Source organism: Nothobranchius furzeri, chromosome 2 (genome assembly GCF_043380555.1).
Source record: "Nothobranchius furzeri strain GRZ-AD chromosome 2, NfurGRZ-RIMD1, whole genome shotgun sequence".
Lineage (NCBI taxonomy): Eukaryota > Metazoa > Chordata > Actinopteri > Cyprinodontiformes > Nothobranchiidae > Nothobranchius > Nothobranchius furzeri.
Genome location: NC_091742.1, coordinates 12,601,040 through 12,617,404, shown reverse-complemented (window position 1 = coordinate 12,617,404; position 16,365 = coordinate 12,601,040). Strand labels below are relative to the sequence as shown.

General features: G+C 44.0%; 5 protein-coding genes and 1 long non-coding RNA gene across 6 annotated transcripts in view; 1 reads left to right on the top strand and 5 right to left on the bottom strand.

The window, feature by feature from the left end:
- LOC139062647 (uncharacterized) overlaps nt 1–16,365 on the top strand; it is a 39,858-nt gene that overhangs the window by 6,619 nt on the left and 16,874 nt on the right. The window lies entirely within an intron of this gene.
- LOC129160848 (tubulin beta chain-like) lies at nt 10,520–11,679 on the bottom strand. Its single transcript, XM_054737916.2, has one exon. It carries the CDS (start codon nt 11,658–11,660, stop codon nt 11,283–11,285), a length of 378 nt encoding a protein of 125 aa, XP_054593891.1. The 5' UTR covers nt 11,661–11,679; the 3' UTR covers nt 10,520–11,282.
- Nucleotides 12,364–12,975, bottom strand: LOC129160849 (tubulin beta chain-like). The gene has a single exon (XM_054737918.2). The coding sequence runs from the start codon at nt 12,804–12,806 to the stop codon at nt 12,429–12,431; it is 378 nt and encodes a 125-aa protein (XP_054593893.1). The 5' UTR covers nt 12,807–12,975; the 3' UTR covers nt 12,364–12,428.
- On the bottom strand, nt 13,082–13,973 carry LOC129160851 (tubulin beta chain). The gene has a single exon (XM_054737919.2). It carries the CDS (start codon nt 13,950–13,952, stop codon nt 13,575–13,577), a length of 378 nt encoding a protein of 125 aa, XP_054593894.2. The 5' UTR covers nt 13,953–13,973; the 3' UTR covers nt 13,082–13,574.
- On the bottom strand, nt 14,721–15,562 carry LOC129160852 (tubulin beta chain). Its single transcript, XM_070548789.1, has one exon. It carries the CDS (start codon nt 15,096–15,098, stop codon nt 14,721–14,723), a length of 378 nt encoding a protein of 125 aa, XP_070404890.1. The 5' UTR covers nt 15,099–15,562.
- On the bottom strand, nt 15,623–16,263 carry LOC129160854 (tubulin beta chain-like). The gene has a single exon (XM_054737923.2). It carries the CDS (start codon nt 16,242–16,244, stop codon nt 15,867–15,869), a length of 378 nt encoding a protein of 125 aa, XP_054593898.1. The 5' UTR covers nt 16,245–16,263; the 3' UTR covers nt 15,623–15,866.

Here is a 16,365-nt window from a genome sequence, read left to right as displayed (position 1 = left end):
AGTTAAACACATTTCTTTTAACAACGGTAGTTTCTGCTTCAACCCTCTCCCCCCTCCCCCTGCGCAGCAGCCGCAAACTCACTGATGCGCCTGCAGCCTCTCGGAGTTCCTGCTGCTCTAAACATTAAAATAATTATTTCATTTTCTGTTCCTCACTTCTGATTACCTTCAATGGTGTCTGTTTGTTGCAACCACAAGGTACAAAAACTAACTTGTTTTTATTTGACTATTTTTCTGTCCTGTCTGTTTATTATCTTCCTGCATCTCCTCTCAATCCTAAAGAAAAACTGTTACCTGGGTTCATATATATTCACCTCATGAGTTACCTTTGAACTGCAGTTCTAAAAGATCTACCGACCGCAAAAACAGCGGAGCGCTTGCTGTTTGGCGGCCGTATCAGTGATCAGTGCGTCGGAGAACAAGGTGATGCCCGCAGCGCCCCGCTCCACAGCATGCAGCGAAACGCATCAGGCGCAAATAAAAGACAGAAAACATTAGAGGAAATGAACCGACATGAACGATCGCGTGTCAGTACCTACGGGAGCGTGGTTTCACAGACGCGGAAGTGATAGCGTCGGTGAAACGCCGGCTGCTCTAGGAAACCCCCGAGCGTTCGAGCGTCAACGAAGTGACACGGAAATGCCGGGCTTTCCAGAAGTAAGTAAGATAACTTACTATGAGCTGATAGTTCGTTGGATTGAGTGGTAGGTTGGAAACTCTGATCGTGAATCTGAAGAAACGATGACTGAGCTGTAAAGGCGACTTCCGTTTATAGCCGCGGTTTGTGACGTAGGTGCGACGTGGAGGGAATCCCCGCGAGGGGCATGCTGGGAGTCCCTACTTCGCGGATTTTCACCTATCGCGGCCAGGTCTGGAACGCATCTACCGCGATAAACGAGGGATTACTGTAGTTCATACACCCCATACTGCTGCTCTCCAGAGTGTTCTGCAGCATAATCAGCACGTTCTCTTTGAACTTGATAGTGTAATGACCTGGCTGGGGTTGTAAGCCAGGTGCATTCTGGGTATTGTGTTATATGTGTTTCCTATCGTTCTGCTAGTTCCTATGTGCTGATTTGCGTGTTGTGTGAGTGTTATGTAAGCCACAGGGAAGGTGATGTGTGTTCTGTGGAGTGGGTTGAATTAGCATGGTTAACTGACACCGTGACTCTGTGTGGTAGGAGCGTGATAGAGGATCGTGTCTGAAGCGTTACAAAGCTAGAAGAAAAAGCCTAATAAAGGTCTGCGCGAACCCCTACTGCCTCCTGCTGGTTGATTTGGAGACTATAACCCTGCCGCTGGGAGTCTCGTACTTGCTTGTTACCACATTCCATCCGGCCACAATAAGAGACCGGCCATTATTTACCTCCGCTGACTCCGACACCGGCCAAAATTGGAGACCCGGCCTTTAATTGAATACCGGCCTGTATTAGAGGATTTACGGTACATGTTCTTGTGATATGTGAGTTCCTGCCTAACAAGGCAATATATGCATCTACCTTATAAAGCTCTTTTATTATGTATCCACCTGGTAAACTCTTTTGTATTATTCAATGCTATTATATATTATCATATGCTATGGAAAGAATCCTGCTCAAATACTCAAGGCCTCTCAGTGTTCTTCTGCACAAAGATTAATAGCTGTATATCTTCTCCTGTACCAAAGAAAGGAGTGAGCACACTCCAGCTCTTCTCAAGTTCCTCTCGGTACCGGTGAATATGTATCTTTTCCTGTCAAGGACGTACCAGGATGTTCCTAGTTATCTCACGGATGCATGTTCTCGTGATGTATTAACTGTCCCCGAACAAGGCTGTTATTTTCACCTGTCATGACCAATGACGTATGTACATGGCAAACTGCGTATGTTACATTCCTGTAATCCTCAATAAAAATCAGCCGTTTCAGCAGAACGGGAAGAGTGTCTGAAGCAACAGACAGGAGCAGAACGCGGGCTCTGCTGGAGTTGCACGCTCTCCCCCTCATGAGCGGTGAAAACAGTGACTGGACTTCTGATCATTTGACTCCACATTCTGCCAACGAAAGGTGTTTATCTCCATCTTCTCCGTACCTGTGCTTGGTCTAACAGAAGAAAGACCAACATAACCCAAACAGAAAATAAATGATGGTAATAGCTCAAATGTTGAAATAGTTACAAAACAGCCTTACTGTTGAGTAAAATAAAATACTACGATTAGCATTTATGGTCTGCAGGGGCTGAGTTGATGTTTACATTTCAAACAAGATTTGCATAGAAATAGCATACAGGAAAAATCTAGCACTGTGTTGATTCAGTCATGTTATTAAATTAACACCAGTTACTTAATCTATCAATGGTCGATAAGACACATTTAACGGGAAGTTTTTAAGGTTCATAAAAGATCTGAACACCCTCCTGTAAAACCAGTCAACGGCAGGAACACCAAGTTTAACATGATTTAGTCATATGATAAAATGCTGAGATAAAAAACTGTACTGCATAGTGTAGAATTCTATTTACCTAAGAACATAACCCACTAAAGTAAAACTGCATAATCTAAACAATAATACCGAACATGGTAACACTAGCTTACATCTATCAGATTAGAAAATTTAAACAATAGGTCTCATAAAATCAGAATGTTCAAATTAAACCACGTACACCAGGCTGAAATATTTAGTTTGGGGCTGTTTAAACTATCTATATGGAACTGTCTAAAGTTTGCATTCCAGTAAAGGAACAGCCTACCACGTGTGAAATGAGACCATCTTGAGTCAAAGTTGTATTTTTAATCTTGGTTCATGAGCAAAAGGTATCTTCGGATCCAGAGTAGCTGCTGCACAGCTAATCTGTTTCCGTGTGGCGAAACCAGAGCTATAAGCAAAGAGTCTGTCATTTTAAAATGGCATAAGCTAGTTATAAGGTTATGTGCCTCTTAAAACACAAAATCATGAATTTTCCCTTTTAATTCTGTAATTTGGGGTCAGTCAAATCCATCAATAAAAGATTAGGGGAACTACTTAGGTCTAACTACATGATCTTTTAGAAAGAGTATTTATTTATTTTAATAAAATAATAAAAGGCCTGTAGACCAGAATATCTAATTTAACTTGAGGCAATCGCGTGAATCATCTCCATCATATTTGGGCAACCATTCAGCCTGTGAAGCTGAAGGAGTTAGAGGATGGATGTCTTTATCCCTGCTTAACTGTATTTCCTTAACATTCTATCTATGTAAGTCATTTTGTTTACTAGTTTAGTAAGAGTTATCATGCAGATAAGAGCAATGACTTTTTCAGATAGTATTTAACTAATCATCACACCTCCTTTCTGTCTGTCACACACTCACTCACGAACTTTTGCTCATTTCTAATTAGAATTTTGAAAAATAAACCTTCTCACTTCCTCAAACATTTCTTTAAACGTTCTATTTGCTTTCTCTGTTTCTTCAACCATTTCTTTAATTCTCTCTTTTCTCCACCTGTCTCCTTTTCCTCAACCTTCTCTGCTAACCTCTCATTTCTTCCTAACCAAACCATCAGACATTTAGTGGCCTGCAGCCTTATCAAAACCATCCCCCATAACACTTCGTTGTCTCTTCATACACCCCCTCAAACCTTCACCCCTCCTTTTCCTTTCTTCTATTTCTCCAGCATCTCTTAGGAAACACATACACACACACACCTGAGCCTTCTGACCCACACTTACACACCACAGGATATTAGTCTTATTCATACATGTACAGAATAAAGAACAAGACAACACAGAACAAAACAGAAACATAGAACATAGACTATCTAGAATCTGCAGGTTTCACACAGAACAAACTAGGCTCAAAGCCTCAGTCACACACATTATCATGCATCCGGACCTTCCACCAATTCAAAGATCTCGGCACATTCAGGCTTCAGAACTTCGGCCCAAAACTTCTCACACACAGACACACACACACACACACACACACACACACACACACACACACACACACAGAAACAGACCTGCAGGCTTTCACTCACACACATTCAGAACTTGGACACAACCCCCCCAGATCAGACCAGATCCGGTTAGGCCCAAAAACCTTTACTCATACACAGACGGAGCAAAACTCTGTCAGAAATTAACATGCCAGTCCTCAGCGTCAACTTTCAACAATACACAACACAGAAACCGGCAAAATGGAACGCAGCCCATGACGCCAGAAAAATCACAACACACATAACATAGACCGGAAATTTAGACCGATTTGAGATCTTTAAGCCAAATAACGGTGATTAATTTTAGTGTACGCACCATAAAATATTTTAACAATTCCAGCAACAGTGAGCTTACATAGTGAGTCTGCACATTCAACTCTATTACAACCCACAGTCCGTCGTGGGGGGTCCATGTTCGCTGACATGGGCAAATTACAACCTCCCTCGCATTTACTCTGTTCCCTCAGAGACAAACGGAGTCCAGGACAAAGTCCAGTGACTCTCAGCCCAGTCCTCTGCTAGGGCACGAAACGTCTTTCGTGCGTGAATGGCAAAAAAATCACTACCAGCGTAAAATCACTGTCGTCCAGTTATTAGGAAAAGGGTGCAATTTAATTTAGGTACTCACTCAGCGTGCTATTCAGCTGTCAGACTGCGAAGTGATCTCCCACCGGAAATCTGCTCTCCAGAGCTCACCAGAGCTGATCCACAGTCTCCCCTTACCAAAAACAGGCTCAAAACAATTTTAGCCAAACAATCTCACACGTCTTTTTCCGGTCATCAACTTTCTCATACACTCAAGAGGTTCACACACACACGGCCGCAACTGGCCCACCTCAATCAACTCAAACCACACTGCCAGTGGTTAAAGAAACAGACGCAAAATGAATTAATGAATTAACTTAATGAATTAATGAATTAACTTACTCCCCTCCGCATGGTAATTCCGTCCTGGGGTCCGAGCGCGAGAGCCTGTTGATAAAAGTTCGTCTGCAGAGCTATATTTAGCCGGCCGATGGGGCAATTTTAGCCCCCCGGACTTTCAAAGAAGAGATGGCGCCGCACGGCTCCCTGGAGACGATCTTCCATCACTAGGCTCTGCGCTGCCCGCATTCTCCACCATTTGTTAGGTAATTTGATTTTATCCCATATTACCTTAAAGGACGACACACCCTTTGATAGAGAGAGAGAGAGTAAATTGATTATTTGTAATGTCCATGTGCATGACTCCACCAGCCCCCATGTCCATGTGTGTGGCTCAACCAGCCCCCACTCTGCTCCAGCCTCAGCCTTTACCTCACCAGCTCTGCATACCCGTGGTCTCCATCAGGAGACTAGAATGTTAGGTAATATTTAATCTCCATAACCCTGGAACCTGTAATAACACACATGACAACAAGGAAGACATTTTACCCTGAGTCTCCAGAACACGGAGAGTTAACGCAGAGAAACCTCCTCCAAGGCTTCCCCACGTCACTCCTGTGTGCTCCCAGTTCTTCAGGGGCTTTATTCACCAAATGGATGGGGGAGAAGGCGGACCTTCTCAAGTTACAGAGGTACAGGGGTTTCTCAATTAACATCCTTGCTCAACCTTTTTATGAACAGCCAACACAGAGATTCATGATGTGTAATGGGCATCTTTTAGGTCTCAAAAAGGTACATTTATAAAAATACCCAACAGTGCCTACACCACGCTCAGGACAATCCAGACTCTTCTCATGCATCGTTCCACAAATGTGGAATGACCTTCCAAGCACTACCAGAACAGGGGCTTCCTTTTCAATTTTCAAGAAACTCCTGAAGAGCCTGCTCTTCAGAGAGCATCTTCTTAACTAGCACCCTCCCTGCACCCTTCCCCCCTCTCTACTGTCCACTCCTTGTTCCCTACTCTCTATGACTGATGTCAAGTTGTTGTTGTTATTGTTGTTGTTGGCCTCAAGGGCAATATGCCAATTATCACTTGTAAGTCGCTTTGGACAAAAGCGTCTGCTAAATACATAAACAAACATAAACATAAACAAGTATGAGATCTGATATTGACCAGTTTTGCTCTGTATGCCCCCACATGTGAAGCTTATAGGAAACCAGTTCCACAGAACAGGGCCCCCCTACAGTCCATACAGGCACACAGGCCTTTCCAGTTTGTATGCACAGACATCACTGAACTGCCCCTCACCTCGAAGGGGAACAGATATATACTGGTAGTGCAGGATCATTTTACAAAATATCTGAATGCGTTTCCAATGCAGGATCAGAGAGCACAGGCCGTTGCAGAGCTCCTGTGTGACCGTTTCATTCCTGAGCATGGGGTTCCGGAAGAGCTGTTTTCATATCAGGGATGGCAGTTTGAATCTGAAACTATGCAGGCAGTCTGCAAAAGGCTTCAGATCAAGAAAAGAACCTCACCATATCATCCTCATGGAAATGGGATGGTTGAGCGGTTTAATAGGACATTATAGGAACAGCTAGCGAAACTCATTCACCAGTTTGGTGGTGAATGGGATCACTTCTTGCCAGCTGTGGTTCTCTCCTTTAATTCCACCCCTCATTCAAGCACTGGTTATTCCCCTTACTTTCTTGTCCACGGTCGGGAACCCCGTCTACCGGCCGCTGTGTCTCTGTCTACACCGGGTTTACAACTGATTCCTCAGAACTACGGTGCAGAGCTGGTGAGTCGTCTGGATGTGGCATTCAAGGCCCTTCATTTTCATGGAGAGGACCAGAGGCTCAGGCATGAGTATTATTATGACAGACATACGAGATTCAAGCCATATGAATGTGGTGATCTCGTGTGGATGGGCGATCCTACAGCACAGAGAAAGAAACTGGAACCAAACTGGATGGGGCCTCATCAGGTCATTTCCTCAGACAATGATGGACAGGCTACTGGATTTGAGGCGACCTGGGCCTGACCTTAAAGTCATTCACTATGATCGCCTAAAACCATACCGATCTACTTGGAAGGGATCAGACACATACATCGATCGGCCTGAAGGTTTACAACCTGTGTACAGTGTTCCACGGTATACTGCATTGTCAGGTTCCCTTCCCCTACACTTTGGACATCCTGACCTGGGGCAGGGTGTGGCTCCTCCTCACCCATCTGTACAATGCGGACCCTCGGAGGCACAGTCCGCTCCTGTGGTGCAGGCACAGCAAGGGTCATGCGCGACTCGTTCAGGTCGTGTGGTTTGCAGGCCAAAGCGTTTGATGCTGTGAAACCCTGGTATTGAGTTGAAAAAATAAAAAAGTTCTGATGTCACGGTTGCATGCCTTGTTTGGAAAGGACTGAAATGAGGAAATTTCATTTAAAGAGAGGGAAGAGTGTAGGATGAAATTTATTGTTTGATATTGTTTGTGTCTGGTGAGTGTCTCTGGCGGAGTGATACACCCGAGAGAGGGTGCTGTTCGGTCAGTGGAGAGTTAGCGGGGAGAAAAGAAATAACAGTTAATAAAGTTATGGCTGCAGCTCTGAAGAAGACGTTTCCCCGTGTTGTTTCTTCGATCTCTCTCTCTCTCTCTCTCTCTCTCTCTCTCTCTCTCTCTCTCTCTTTCTCTCTCTCTCTCCACCCATGACCCTCGAGTAGAGTAACATTCAGCTCATCCAGAGTGTTACACTGTCTTTTCTTAAGCTCAGGAGACAAAGATTTGACTCTCACGCCAGTCTTATTTCAGTTTTGTTATTTTCTCTTCTATTTCTCCTAAAATTCACTAAGAGAAATAGAGTGAGACATAAAGTAAGGTATAGGAGTCATATTTGAGACATTATAAAGACATCTTAGAGAACTTCTCTTGAACCTTGTTATGGCTCCTTAATTGCATCCCTGAGGCCAAGGAGCAATGATAGAGCTTCAGAAGAGATATACATATACGTCTCATTTGTGGCTCAATTATTCCATCCGTCCGTCCGTCCATCTGTCTGAAACGCAAAGAATAAAACAAAATTCCAAAAAACAAACTTCATTTATTAGAAATGCCAGACGCTTAACTGCAGTTTTCAAAAAACAAAAAAACTTCCCAGAGGTGAGCTCTCAAAAAGCAAAAGACTGCAAAGGCAGCCTAACAAAACTGACAATCAAATGTTATTTTTCTAATAATTGTTGTGTTACATAGCATTTCTATAAGCTCTCAAAATGGCTTGAATATATTCCTGTGCATAGAACATTTACAGAACCTGAACATCTGAGCACATATGCCTCGTATAAGTGCAACTTTACCAACAGTCATTGAACAGCTCTCAGCACAGCTGCACGAGAATGAAAAACATTGAACAACTTACAGATTTTCAGCCCTTATGAGTCCATTGTGCCACGTTTAAGTATTTTTGGCTCTCATGCAACATTTGTTTATCAGTGCCTTTTTAACCTTGGTTTTCTCAACCGGTGTCCATCCATCCAGAGTCCCACATCGCATGACGTAAGCTAAAAGAAAAAAGTAAAGCATAAATAATAAATCCACTTTCCACACATACACTTAAAGATTTGATTTTTCATTTGAAATTAGTTGCCCTGAGTTATGGCCTAGTGTGATTTAGTAGGCATAGTTTTCTGAATGACACATTTTAACTACCTAAAATATCATGTTTTAATGACTATTGATTCCATTCATTACACATCTGAGTATGGAAATTTGATAACAAAACGCTACAAATCTAAACTTTAGAAAGGTCAATCAGTAATCACACTAAGGAAAAAATGCAGCACTCACAAAATCCCATTGACTCTGGACTGTCCAGGACCCTCTTCCCTTCCGGCACTTTTCCATGTTTTCCAAACACCACTGCATGTTGGCAATCTTCTGGACTGAAGAACTCATCAAAAAGAAGATGGAATAAGCGGAGGCAGTCCTTCCTTGCCTCAGAGTGGATTGCAGCCAGACATGTTGAAGAAAGAATAAGGCCACTTTCTGCAAACAACTCTTGCTTCCCAAATGCCTTCTTTGTAGTTCCAGATCCACCTTGTGGCAGCACCTCTACCCAGAAAGCTCCTCAATGACTCCTTCTGTTCACCACCTATAACACAAAAAAATTAAATATTATAACTTTTTTGAAAAGCCTTTTCTTCATCCATCTATCATCTATACTCGCTTTTTGGCTGGGGGCTGATGCCTAGCTCCAGCAGGCAGGGTACACGCTAGACAGGTCACTAGTCCATTGCAGGGCAACACAGACACAAGGACAAACAACCATGCACACACACTCACATCTAAGGATAATTTAGAGACACCAAATAACTTGACCATAATATTTTGACTGTGGGAGGAAGCTGGAGTACCTAGAAGGAACCCATAAATGGGGAAAACATGCAAATTTCATGCAGAAAAAACCCAGATTTGGGATTTGGACCTTCTTGCTGCAAGGCAACACTGCAGCTTATCCATAGAAGCTTGGGCTCCACCATCCATGATATGAAGGGGAAAAGATGTAAAAAATAAAATACATATATAATGTAAATACATATAGGGCTGCTCAATTAATCAAATTTTAATCACGATTACGATCTGAGTTTTGAACAATTATAAAAAACAAAACAAGCCGAATATTTGCTCCTCCCACTTGCGCTGCCCTGAGTTGCAAATGAAGCGCTCCTTACAGTGTTGCCAACTCACTATTTCCAACAGCTTTTCAGGCCTTCTTGACTTTTTAAATCTTAAAAGTACCTAGCAAACACCTCAGAAACATCTCTGGTAACCCTTAGCTACTTTCTGGATAACTGTCGTCGACGTTTCCTGCAGGTTAGCTAAACACTCCGCCTGCGCTCCGGACCGTTCTTCAGGACATTAGGAAAGGGAATGATGTAGTGATGTGTCAGTCGCTAAATGCTCCATGTTGGATTAACCAGAGTGAGTGACACACACACACCGCACCTGTGAACTTCTGAGCCGCTAAAAACGGCTAAATGTGCGCATGCTAAACACACGTGCAGCTTGCCCCGTTTGCTGTGAGAGCAGGTCGGGGGGTGGGGGGTGCAGCTGTGGTTGGGACAATTATTACATTAACTGATGGACTTGTAAATACATAGTTTATAAATAAGGTAGAAATAAGTTCCTCACGCTGATAACTAATAACTAATCTCTCTGAGGACACGGTGCTAGTACACTCTCCTACAGCACCTTGACACGATTTCAATCAGGGTATCCGCGGGTCCTTAAAAAGTCTCAAAAAGTCTTAAATTTGCTTTTCCAAATTTAAGGCCTTGAAAATCCTTCAAAGTGACAAATAATCCTTAAATACGGTTTCCAGAGGTCTTAAATCACCAAAGACCCAATAAACTAGATTATTTTATATCTATGACATTTTCGTGAATTTCTAGTTAGTGTTCAGCATTTTTTGTGTATGATGTTGGCGTAAGCGGAACCGTTCACATTCAGTTGGTTGTGAAGGGGGCTATTTTTAGATGAGCACAAAAACCCACTAGAACATAAGCTAGTGGAAGCTTGCGCCATGGGGAAGTGCAAGTTTAATGGTAAATGGATGGTTAATCCCACGTTCGCGACGTGGTTAGCACCGGTTCCAGGCAATAGCTGAAAATTATAGCAGAAATGAAATTTTTAAAAATAGCTTAAATTTGGTCAAAGTGGCCTTAAAAAAGGTCTTAAAAAGTCTTAAATTTGGCTCCCTTAAACCTGCCGTTGCCCTGCTAACTAGCCCGTGCCCTTGGGGTCGACTAGCTGGCGGTTTGTTCTGAACCGCCTCATTGTTGGTTTCTACAGCCCTACCTAAAACAAATAGTCCCTACCCACTAACCCATCCTAACCCTAACCATGCCCTACCCTACCCTGACCTTTGAACCCTACCTGATCCTAACAATCATTCGGACACCCTAAAACTAATTCTAAATTTTCCTGAGCCCAAACTAAATTTTAAAAGCCAATTAGAGCTAAAACTAAGCTAAAAAAGAGAAAAACCGGTATACGGTGAATTGAGCCTATAAAAGGAGGGGCCAGTATAAAGGACAATCAGAAGCTCACAGACGGTGGAGCTGGTCAGAAGGAAAGAGGAACAGACTTGGGGGTGCCATACGAAATTCAAGAAGTTGCAGGACAATGGGAAGCTCAAAGACGTGCTTAGAGGTTGACCATCTACAGTGTAGCATAAAACCAAATATTTCCCTGGTGTAAATGCACGTGAGCATTAAAGATCAAACAAAGCACCTTAAGAACTTTATTCTGCCCTCAGAACATGACATTGCTAAACAGCGATGAACATTTGAGCACTATGCTTCATTACCCAGGCATCGCCATAGAAAAGTAAATGAGAACTGGAACACGTACATCAGAACTTGGAAAAACAGAAATGTACGACAAACATTTAAACTTCATAACAGCAAATTTAGGCCAGGTCCTCCTCTCCCTCCTCTTCAAACTCTCCCTCCTCTTCAGCAGTAGCATCCTGGTACTGCTGGTACTCAGACACGAGATCATTCATGTTGCTCTCAGCCTCTGTGAACTCCATCTCATCCATACCTTCTCCTGTGTACCAATAGAGGAAAGCCTTGCGCCTGAACATGGCAGTGAACTGCTCAGAGATGCGCTTGAACAGCTCTTGAATGGCGGTGCTGTTGCAGATTAATGTGGCGGCCATCTTGAGACCTCTGGGAGGGATGACGCAGACGGCGGTCTTGACGTTGTTTGGGATCCATTCAACAAAATGGCTGCTGTTCTTGTCCTGCATGTTCAGCATCTGCTCATCTACCTCCTTCATGGACATGCGGCCACGGAAGATGGCAGCAAAAGAGGTCTTAAAAAGTCTTAAATTTGGCTCCCTTAAACCTGCAGTTGCCCTGCTAACTAGCCCGTGCCCTTGGGGTCGACCAGCTGGCGGTTTGTTCTGAACCGCCTCATTGTTGGTTTCTACAGCCCTACCTAAAACAAATAGTCCCTACCCACTAACCCATCCTAACCCTAACCATGCCCTACCCTACCCTGACCTTTGAACCCTACCTGATCCTAACAATCATTCGGACACCCTAAAACTAATTCTAAATTTTCCTGAGCCCAAACTAAATTTTAAAAGCCAATTAGAGCTAAAACTAAGCTAAAAAAGAGAAAAACCGGTATACGGTGAATTGAGCCTATAAAAGGAGGGGCCAGTATAAAGGACAATCAGAAGCTCACAGACGGTGGAGCTGGTCAGAAGGAAAGAGGAACAGACTTGGGGGTGCCATACGAAATTCAAGAAGTTGCAGGACAATGGGAAGCTCAAAGACGTGCTTAGAGGTTGACCATCTACAGTGTAGCATAAAACCAAATATTTCCCTGGTGTAAATGCACGTGAGCATTAAAGATCAAACAAAGCACCTTAAGAACTTTATTCTGCCCTCAGAACATGACATTGCTAAACAGCGATGAACATTTGAGCACTATGCTTCATTACCCAGGCATCGCCATAGAAAAGTAAATGAGAACTGGAACACGTACATCAGAACTTGGAAAAACAGAAATGTACGACAAACATTTAAACTTCATAACAGCAAATTTAGGCCAGGTCCTCCTCTCCCTCCTCTTCAAACTCTCCCTCCTCTTCAGCAGTAGCATCCTGGTACTGCTGGTACTCAGACACGAGATCATTCATGTTGCTCTCAGCCTCTGTGAACTCCATCTCATCCATACCTTCTCCTGTGTACCAATAGAGGAAAGCCTTGCGCCTGAACATGGCAGTGAACTGCTCAGAGATGCGCTTGAACAGCTCTTGAATGGCGGTGCTGTTGCAGATTAATGTGGCGGCCATCTTGAGACCTCTGGGAGGGATGACGCAGACGGCGGTCTTGACGTTGTTTGGGATCCATTCAACAAAATGGCTGCTGTTCTTGTCCTGCATGTTCAGCATCTGCTCATCTACCTCCTTCATGGACATGCGGCCACGGAAGATGGCAGCAAAAGAGGTCTTAAAAAGTCTTAAATTTGGCTCCCTTAAACCTGCAGTTGCCCTGCTAACTAGCCCGTGCCCTTGGGGTCGACCAGCTGGCGGTTTGTTCTGAACCGCCTCATTGTTGGTTTCTACAGCCCTACCTAAAACAAATAGTCCCTACCCACTAACCCATCCTAACCCTAACCATGCCCTACCGTACCCTGACCTTTGAACCCTACCTGATCCTAACAATCATTCGGACACCCTAAAACTAATTCTAAATTTTCCTGAGCCCAAACTAAATTTTAAAAGCCAATTAGAGCTAAAACTAAGCTAAAAAAGAGAAAAACCGGTATACGGTGAATTGAGCCTATAAAAGGAGGGGCCAGTATAAAGGACAATCAGAAGCTCACAGACGGTGGAGCTGGTCAGAAGGAAAGAGGAACAGACTTGGGGGTGCCATACGAAATTCAAGAAGTTGCAGGACAGAGGGAAGCTCAAAGACGTGCTTAGAGGTTGACCATCTACAGTGTAGCATAAAACCAAATATTTCCCTGGTGTAAATGCACGTGAGCATTAAAGATCAAACAAAGCACCTTAAGAACTTTATTCTGCCCTCAGAACATGACATTGCTAAACAGCGATGAACATTTGAGCACTATGCTTCGTTACCGAGGCATCGCCATAGAAAAGTAAATGAGAACTGGAACACGTACATCAGAACTTGGAAAAACAGAAATGTACGACAAACATTTAAACTTCATAACAGCAAATTTAGGCCAGGTCCTCCTCTCCCTCCTCTTCAAACTCTCCCTCCTCTTCAGCAGTAGCATCCTGGTACTGCTGGTACTCAGACACGAGATCATTCATGTTGCTCTCAGCCTCTGTGAACTCCATCTCATCCATACCTTCTCCTGTGTACCAGTAGAGGAAAGCCTTGCGCCTGAACATGGCAGTGAACTGCTCAGAGATGCGCTTGAACAGCTCTTGAATGGCGGTGCTGTTGCAGATGAATGTGGCGGCCATCTTGAGACCTCTGGGAGGGATGTCGCAGATGGCGGTCTTGACGTTGTTTGGGATCCATTCAACAAAATGGCTGCTGTTCTTGTCCTGCATGTTCAGCATCTGTTCATCTACCTCCTTCATGGACATGCGGCCACGGAAGATGGCAGCAAAAGAGGTCTTAAAAAGTCTTAAATTTGGCTCCCTTAAACCTGCAGTTGCCCTGCTAACTAGCCCGTGCCCTTGGGGTCGACCAGCTGGCGGTTTGTTCTGAACCGCCTCATTGTTGGTTTCTACAGCCCTACCTAAAACAAATAGTCCCTACCCACTAACCCATCCTAACCCTAACCATGCCCTACCCTACCCTGACCTTTGAACCCTACCTGAACCTAACAATCATTCGGACACCCTAAAACTAATTCTAAATTTTCCTGAGCCCAAACTAAATTTTAAAAGCCAATTAGAGCTAAAACTAAGCTAAAAAAGAGAAAAACCGGTATACGGTAAATTGAGCCTATAAAAGGAGGGGCCAGTATAAAGGACAATCAGAAGCTCACAGACGGTGGAGCTGGTCAGAAGGAAAGAGGAACAGACTTGGGGGTGCCATACGAAATTCAAGAAGTTGCAGGAAAGAGGGAAGCTCAAAGACGTGCTTAGAGGTTGACCATCTACAGTGTAGCATAAAACCAAATATTTCCCTGGTGTAAATGCACGTGAGCATTAAAGATCAAACAAAGCACCTTAAGAACTTTATTCTGCCCTCAGAACATGACATTGCTAAACAGCGATGAACATTTGAGCACTATGCTTCGTTACCGAGGCATCGCCATAGAAAAGTAAATGAGAACTGGAACACGTACATCAGAACTTGGAAAAACAGAAATGTACGACAAACATTTAAACTTCATAACAGCAAATTTAGGCCAGGTCCTCCTCTCCCTCCTCTTCAAACTCTCCCTCCTCTTCAGCAGTAGCATCCTGGTACTGCTGGTACTCAGACACGAGATCATTCATGTTGCTCTCAGCCTCTGTGAACTCCATCTCATCCATACCTTCTCCTGTGTACCAGTAGAGGAAAGCCTTGCGCCTGAACATGGCAGTGAACTGCTCAGAGATGCGCTTGAACAGCTCTTGAATGGCGGTGCTGTTGCAGATGAATGTGGCGGCCATCTTGAGACCTCTGGGAGGGATGTCGCAGATGGCGGTCTTGACGTTGTTTGGGATCCATTCAACAAAATGGCTGCTGTTCTTGTCCTGCATGTTCAGCATCTGCTCATCTACCTCCTTCATGGACATGCGGCCACGGAAGATGGCAGCAAAAGAGGTCTTAAAAAGTCTTAAATTTGGCTCCCTTAAACCTGCAGTTGCCCTGCTAACTAGCCCGTGCCCTTGGGGTCGACCAGCTGGCGGTTTGTTCTGAACCGCCTCATTGTTGGTTTCTACAGCCCTACCTAAAACAAATAGTCCCTACCCACTAACCCATCCTAACCCTAACCATGCCCTACCCTACCCTGACCTTTGAACCCTACCTGAACCTAACAATCATTCGGACACCCTAAAACTAATTCTAAATTTTCCTGAGCCCAAACTAAATTTTAAAAGCCAATTAGAGCTAAAACTAAGCTAAAAAAGAGAAAAACCGGTATACGGTGAATTGAGCCTATAAAAGGAGGGGCCAGTATAAAGGACAATCAGAAGCTCACAGACGGTGGAGCTGGTCAGAAGGAAAGAGGAACAGACTTGGGGGTGCCATACGAAATTCAAGAAGTTGCAGGACAGAGGGAAGCTCAAAGATGTGCTTAGAGGTTGACCATCTACAGTGTAGCATAAAACCAAATATTTCCCTGGTGTAAATGCACGTGAGCATTAAAGATCAAACAAAGCACCTTAAGAACTTTATTCTGCCCTCAGAACATGACATTGCTAAACAGCGATGAACATTTGAGCACTATGCTTCGTTACCGAGGCATCGCCATAGAAAAGTAAATGAGAACTGGAACACGTACATCAGAACTTGGAAAAACAGAAATGTACGACAAACATTTAAACTTCATAACAGCAAATTTAGGCCAGGTCCTCCTCTCCCTCCTCTTCAAACTCTCCCTCCTCTTCAGCAGTAGCATCCTGGTACTGCTGGTACTCAGACACGAGATCATTCATGTTGCTCTCAGCCTCTGTGAACTCCATCTCATCCATACCTTCTCCTGTGTACCAATAGAGGAAAGCCTTGCGCCTGAACATGGCAGTGAACTGCTCAGAGATGCGCTTGAACAGCTCTTGAATGGCGGTGCTGTTGCAGATTAATGTGGCGGCCATCTTGAGACCTCTGGGAGGGATGACGCAGACGGCGGTCTTGACGTTGTTTGGGATCCATTCAACAAAATGGCTGCTGTTCTTGTCCTGCATGTTCAGCATCTGCTCATCTACCTCCTTCATGGACATGCGGCCACGGAAGATGGCAGCAAAAGAGGTCTTAAAAAGTCTTAAATTTGGCTCCCTTAAACCTGCAGTTGCCCTGCTAACTAGCCCGTGCCCTTGGGGTCGACCAGCTGGCGGTTTGTTC

Coding starts and splice junctions, on each gene's coding strand:
- LOC129160848 (XM_054737916.2), bottom strand. CDS start 11,660: ATGTCCATGAAGGAGGTAGATGAGCAGATGCTGAACATGCAGGACAAG.
- LOC129160849 (XM_054737918.2), bottom strand. CDS start 12,806: ATGTCCATGAAGGAGGTAGATGAGCAGATGCTGAACATGCAGGACAAG.
- LOC129160851 (XM_054737919.2), bottom strand. CDS start 13,952: ATGTCCATGAAGGAGGTAGATGAACAGATGCTGAACATGCAGGACAAG.
- LOC129160852 (XM_070548789.1), bottom strand. CDS start 15,098: ATGTCCATGAAGGAGGTAGATGAGCAGATGCTGAACATGCAGGACAAG.
- LOC129160854 (XM_054737923.2), bottom strand. CDS start 16,244: ATGTCCATGAAGGAGGTAGATGAGCAGATGCTGAACATGCAGGACAAG.